At 45.1% G+C, this 6000-nt stretch overlaps 1 protein-coding gene across 1 annotated transcript in view; it reads left to right on the top strand.

Moving 5' to 3' along the window:
* The first annotated feature begins 202 nt into the window (after positions 1–202).
* The window catches only part of ACTL6A (actin like 6A), a 28728-nt gene continuing 22930 nt past the window's right edge, over positions 203–6000 (top strand). Inside the window, exon 1 of the mRNA XM_059163403.1 lies at positions 203–390. Coding sequence (XP_059019386.1) covers positions 366–390 — 25 coding nt within the window. The 5' untranslated portion in view covers positions 203–365. The remainder of the gene's footprint in view (positions 391–6000) is intronic.

Below are 6000 nucleotides of genomic sequence, written 5' to 3'. Positions count from 1 at the left end.
CTCCCACGCCGCCAGCCTGCGGCCGGTTCCGCAACCCAACTCCTACCCTCCTTCCGTCGCTTTCTCTTTTCCCCCGCCTCCCTGGCTACCTTCGATTGGCTAAACTGGCTATGCCGCGGCAGGGATGCAGCAGAGACTCGTTCTGATTGGCTAAAGGGTATCCGGGCCTCTCATGATTGGCCGATAATACCAGACAGCAAGTGTGACTGAGCTCCGGGGTGTGTGGACGCCGCTTTGTTGCCTGAGGGGGGTGGCGGTGGAAGTTCAGGGGGTAGGGGGCTAGTGCTTCTCAGGACCCGCACCCGCGGCCGTCGCAGTCACTTCGCCCGGTAGCCTTTAGCGTAGGAGTCGCGCGGACAACAGCCATGAGCGGCGGGGTGTACGGGGGAGGTGAGTGAGTGCGGCCGGACGAGAGAGCGCGCCTTTTTAACGTGTGGGATTTGTAACCGCCGCCCCCAGCCCTCCTCTCCCCGGCGGCCCCTTCCGGTCTCCCCAGCGCAGGACCCCAGCCTCTCCGCCCCATCCCCGCCCCGTGCTCTGCCCGCCCCCGGAGCCCACCCGGCTCGGCGAGAGCCTCGGAGCGCCGGGAGTCGCCGCCGCCTGCGGTTCCTCGGCCCCCGAAGGAGCAGGGTTTTGGGGGTGCGTGCCGGTCTCCGCCTGGGCGGGCACTCCATCCTGAGGGGTCGGGCCCGGAGCCCCGGCTTGAGTAGCCGGGCGTAGGGTCGCATCTTCCCCGGGGGTCTCCACAACTCGGCTACCTCGGGGCGCGCGCGCGCGCGTTTAAACTTGGGAGGTCCCAGCAGTTTGTAAGCGGGGACGGAGGGTTTCCGCGTCGTCCTGTGGAGGGTAGCGCGAGCTGCGAGAGGTACCACTGATTGGAGGAGTGGCGGCCACTCAGGACGCAGCCTCTTCTGGTTCCGCGCTCGACTGCCTCACACCTTTCAGTAACTCCTGCCTGTTGGCTGCCTGTGGGTTCTCCGGAGTTCCTGGTGGGAACACCTGTAGCCTTGGGTCGGCTGTGGTGTAGTGGAAGGATAAGCGCGGGCCTGGGGGTTACACAGACCTGGCTTGTCCTTCCAGTCTCACCATTTATGGAGCCCTTTGACGTTCGCCAAGTTGCTTAGCCTTTCCCAACTTGAGGCTCCTCGTTTTGGGAATGGGAATTCCTACACAGTGGGGTTGGTTGTGAAGGTTCCGTGAGATAACGATACCCTGGGTACACCAAGTGTGGTCCATGGATCGGCCGTGTCCGCGTCGCCTGCAAGCTTTTTAGCAATGCAGCATCTCAAGCCCCACTCGAAACGCACTGAATCAGAGCTTTCGTTCTTGCTAGAGGGGTAGGAAGCACTGATGTATATGATTCTGGTTTTTGCTGTGTTCGAGGAGTTTAGAAAACAAGACAGATCTAGAGCGTTGCTTTTGTTAGGGTGTCTGTTAAGGTTATTGTTTCTGAAGAGGATGGCGTTTTACAGGTAAGAGATAGAAATGAGGTTTCCAAAGTTCTTAGTAGTTTTTGAAATGTAGCTTGAGTTTCTTTGCGGTAGTATGCTGATCCTCATCCTTTTCTTCCCCGTTTATGTTCTTGGTTTTGATTTCTCAAATGTGAGAGTCAGTAGTTTCCCATTTTTGCTTTGGAGAAAGCCCAGTGGATCTTCATGATTTACTTCTTTCCCATCTGAAGATGCCATCCTGACCAAAAAACTGGGTGTTTATGCCTTTGCCTCTTGGAGGCTGTTGGCTTTGTTTTGACCTTTAGGTTCACTGATCCAAAGACCTAGAAACTGTTAGTGAGTTTTTCCTTAGAAGGCGTTGTTTAATTTGACTGAGGTAAAAATGGATACCAACAAATGCTAGTAGCAAACTTTTTTTTTTTTTAAGATTTTATTTATTTGACAGAGAGAGATCACAAGTAGGCAGAGAGAGAGAGAGGAGGAAGCAGGCTCCCTGCTGAGCAGAGAGCTGGATGGGGGACTCTATCCCAGGACCCTGAGATCATGACCTGAGCCGAAGGCAGCGGCTTAACCCACTGAGCCACCCAGGCGCCCAGTAGCAAACATTTTTTGAGTGCATACTTTGTACTAAGAGCTCTTCCAGAGACTTTTCATGTGTTGCGTTTAATATGTGCATGAACTCCATCGGCAGTAGCCCTAGGAAATGATACTGCTATTCTCATATAATGGAGTAAGAAAATAAGGTATGGAAAAGACAAAGTAACTGGCCCAGAGTTACATAACTTCCGAATAAGTGGTGAACAAGAATCTCTGGGATGAAGAAAAAGGCATTTCAATAAAACCCTTTCCTATTTTAAAAAAAATTTTTGGTTTTTTCTCCGTAGGTCATTTTTCAGTTATATAGCCACAGCATATTCACGTATGTTTTAGGTCTTCAGAATAAACGTCCTCTGTCTCATAGGCTTATGGAGAGGAATATGTCTTAAAGCCTATTTTGTATGTAAAATACTTTAAACTCAGAAAAACAAGTGTATGATTTTTGTGTTTCAAAACAGTAGGCAGAGAGGCAGGCAGAGAGAGAGGGAGGAGTAGGCTCCCCGCTGAGCAGAGAACCAGATGCAGGGCTCAATCCTAGGACCCTGAGATCATGACCTGAGCTGAAGGCAGAGTCTTAACCAACTGAGCCACCCAGGCGCCCCATTAGTCTGTATTTTTAACTTGCTTGCTTATTTAAAAGATCTTAGCAGTTTAAATATTAAAATTTATAACTATCTTATTCTAATAATGATTTCTGACTAGATCTGACATTGATCTTTAGCTTGGGTATAATGCATAATTCATACTTTGGAAAAAATATGGAAATGCAGATTTCTATACTTTCTAACTGATTTCTGGGCCTACTCATTGCTCCTTTGACCATTTTTCATGGTTCTTCTTTTCTTCAAACTCGCATTATAAAAAGAAGCAATCCACTCCTGATAAATTGTGTTTCATCATTCCTGCACCCTCTCACTCCCAAATCTCTAATCTTAAAAATTTCTCAAGACCATCATCCCATGAGTTGGGGCATCCTTTTCCAAACACACAAACAAAAAATAAATAAAATGCTTTCTTCCAAAGTCATTTGCCTTCAGTATTATATGGGAATGTTTTAAGACCAGGTTAGAAAATTGCCACCATTGCTTCATGTTTTCCCAGAAAAATAACCACACCTCTAAATATGAAAGCCATTTACTTTGTGGAAAAACATCAATATCCTCAGAGAAGTGAAAACAGTGTTTTTTGAAGCAAAGGGATCCAGCGGATTTTTTTCCGTTAGAAATTGTATCCTGGTTTTTAAATATCCAGACCTCCATGGTTATGGTTTAAGTCCCCTATCTCCCTTTGCCATTCTCCTATTTTGGGTTTGTTGGCACTTAGTACAAGATACAGGAAATAGATCTATTTCCCATCCTTTGAAAAAGGAAAATAGGCAGATGCAAAATTCCAAGAATCAAGAGTGTCACTCAGATTAAAATTCTACTCTGTCTAGTTCCCCCCCCCCCTCAAAATAGTTTGCCATCTAATTAGGACAGGAGCATAATAGATTTGTTAGATTTTTTTCATTTCATTTCACTCAAAAAACAGTTTTTGAGTGCTTATTATGTGCCAGGCAGGTATAGCCTCTACGATGCTTAGCCTTATAGGTGACTCAGTCAAATAAATAAACACCATATTTTACCTGTTTTTAGTTGTATATTCCCCCGCCCAAATTTTAAAGAGCTGAAGTTGGAATATTTCTCTCTCCTTTTGTGGGTTTTTCTACTTTACATATTTAAAATTTAGAAAATTTTAATTCCAGTCTTTAACATGGAACATTTCTTGATGGTTTGGCAGAGTTTAATTGGCAGCATGCTTTTTTTTTCTTTGTGATGCGTGAAATAATGGTGCATCTTATTTATACCATATGATGAGAATTGGGTGACATGGTGAGAAAGGGTAACTAATTCAATGTAGTGCGTTCAGTAATGACAATATGTAGAAGTTACAAAGGTAGAACATAGAAGAAAGTTATTAACTCAGTATGGGGAAGTCAGAGAACTTCACAAGAGAGGTTTTGCGGATGGTGGAGGAAGAGTAGAGAAGGACCGCATATGCAAAGGGTAGCTTAGTGAGCGCACATGGTGGTAATGCTAGTATGTGAGGTGGGATATAGGACTACTGTCACATTTTGCTAAGCCTTGAATATGAACTCAGTGGAATGATTTGAATTTTATTTTGTAGATGTTGGGAAACCACTGAGTGATACTCTTTTTATTGAAGGATTTATGTACCCATATGTTCAGAGTTACAATTTTGAAAGATAACAGTGCAGCAGATTGATTGGGGATGGAGAAGGTGAAGAGATGGGAAACGGTACTTATAGGGAATCGTAATAATTCCCTGTTGAGATAGTTTGGTTCGGGGGGCTTCTGGGTGGCTTAGTTGGTTGAGCATCCAACTCTTGATTTCTGCTCAGGTCATGATCCTGGGATCGTTGTATCAAGCCCCACCTTGGACTCTGTGCTTTCAGGAGTCTGCTTGAGATTCTCTTCCTCTCTCTCTCTGCCCCTCCCCTACGTGTGTGTGTGTGTGTGTGTCCATTGCCCATGCACTTGCACTCCCATATTTTTTAAAAGAAGAGCTTGACCCAAGACAGTGGCAATGGTAGTAAAGAAGAGGGTAATTGAGAAATATTTAGCATAAATGTTTTGCAAAACTTTTTGAGAGGTATGAAAAATGTGAAGGCATTCACAATTCTCAGCGTTTTGCCTCTGCTGACTAGGCCACAAATTATGATAGCACGGCTGAGACTAGGTTAGGTAGGATGGGGAACAGAAGACAGTGCTTCAGATATGTTGAGTTTGAGGTACCAGTGGGCCATCAGGAGGAATTGATGTTGTACACTAAGAAGTTTGAGATGTGACCTTTTGGCTCTCTGAGTAGCACCACAGCAGTTGTTAAGAACAAGTGCCTTAGTAAAGGGGCTAGAAGGGGACCCAAGAAAAAAGCAGTTGATCTGTTTTCTAAGAAAAATTGGTATTATGTGAAAGTACCACCTGTGTTCAGTGTTAAGAAGTACAGGAAAAACACTAGTCAAGAGAACTTAATGGAGCCAAAATCGCATCTGAAGGCCTAGGTATCATGTTTTTGAAGTGAGCCTTGCTGATCTACAGAATGACGAACTTGCATTTATTTTTACTGCTTATTTTTTTAAAGATTTATTTATTTGAGAGAGAGTGTGTGCGCTTTGCAGCGGGGAGTGGTGTAGGGTAGGGCAGAGAGAGTCTTAAGCAGACTTTGCACTCAGCATGGAGCAGGGGTGGCATTGGGGGAAGTGGGGGAATCCACCACAACCTGAGCAGAAACCAAGAACCTGATGCTTAACCCTCTGCACCATGCGGGTGCCCCGATATAGTTGGTTGGATATGAGCCACCAGGCCAAGAATCTGTTTAAAATTTGGACATTTAATGGTAACAAAAAATCTTATTTGTAACATTTTTTAAAAAGTTTGAGATATGGATCTAGATGAAGGTGAGGACTTGAGAGATTTGAGATGGAATCTTATTTAATTAATTTATTTATTTTTAAAGATTTTATTTATTTATTTGACAGAAAGAGATCACAAGGAGGTAGAGAGGCAGACAGAGAGAGGAAGGAAAGCAGGTTCCCTGCCGAGCAGAGAGAGCCTGACGTGGGGCTCAATCCCAGGACCCTGGGATCATCACCTGAGCCAAAGGCAGAGGCTTTAACCCACTGAGCCACCCAAGTGCCCCTGTGATCTATTTTAAAACATTACAAGAAAGGAGTCATAAGTGTCCTGATGTGCTGTATTTGTTTGCTAGGGCTGCTGTAACAAAGTACCACAGACTGTGTGGCTTAAATAACAGAAATTAATTTTCTCTCTATTCTGGAAGCAAGAAATCTGGTATCAAAGTGTTGGCCGAGTCGTCTTCTTTGGAGGTCTTTCTCCTTGGCTTATAAGCACTCTCTTCTCCCTGTGTCTTCACATGGTCTTTCCTCTGCATA

Source organism: Mustela lutreola, chromosome 2 (assembly GCF_030435805.1).
Source record: "Mustela lutreola isolate mMusLut2 chromosome 2, mMusLut2.pri, whole genome shotgun sequence".
Classification (NCBI taxonomy): domain Eukaryota; kingdom Metazoa; phylum Chordata; class Mammalia; order Carnivora; family Mustelidae; genus Mustela; species Mustela lutreola.
Note: the sequence above shows the minus strand (reverse complement) of the source record. Positions and strands in the feature narration are given on the sequence as shown.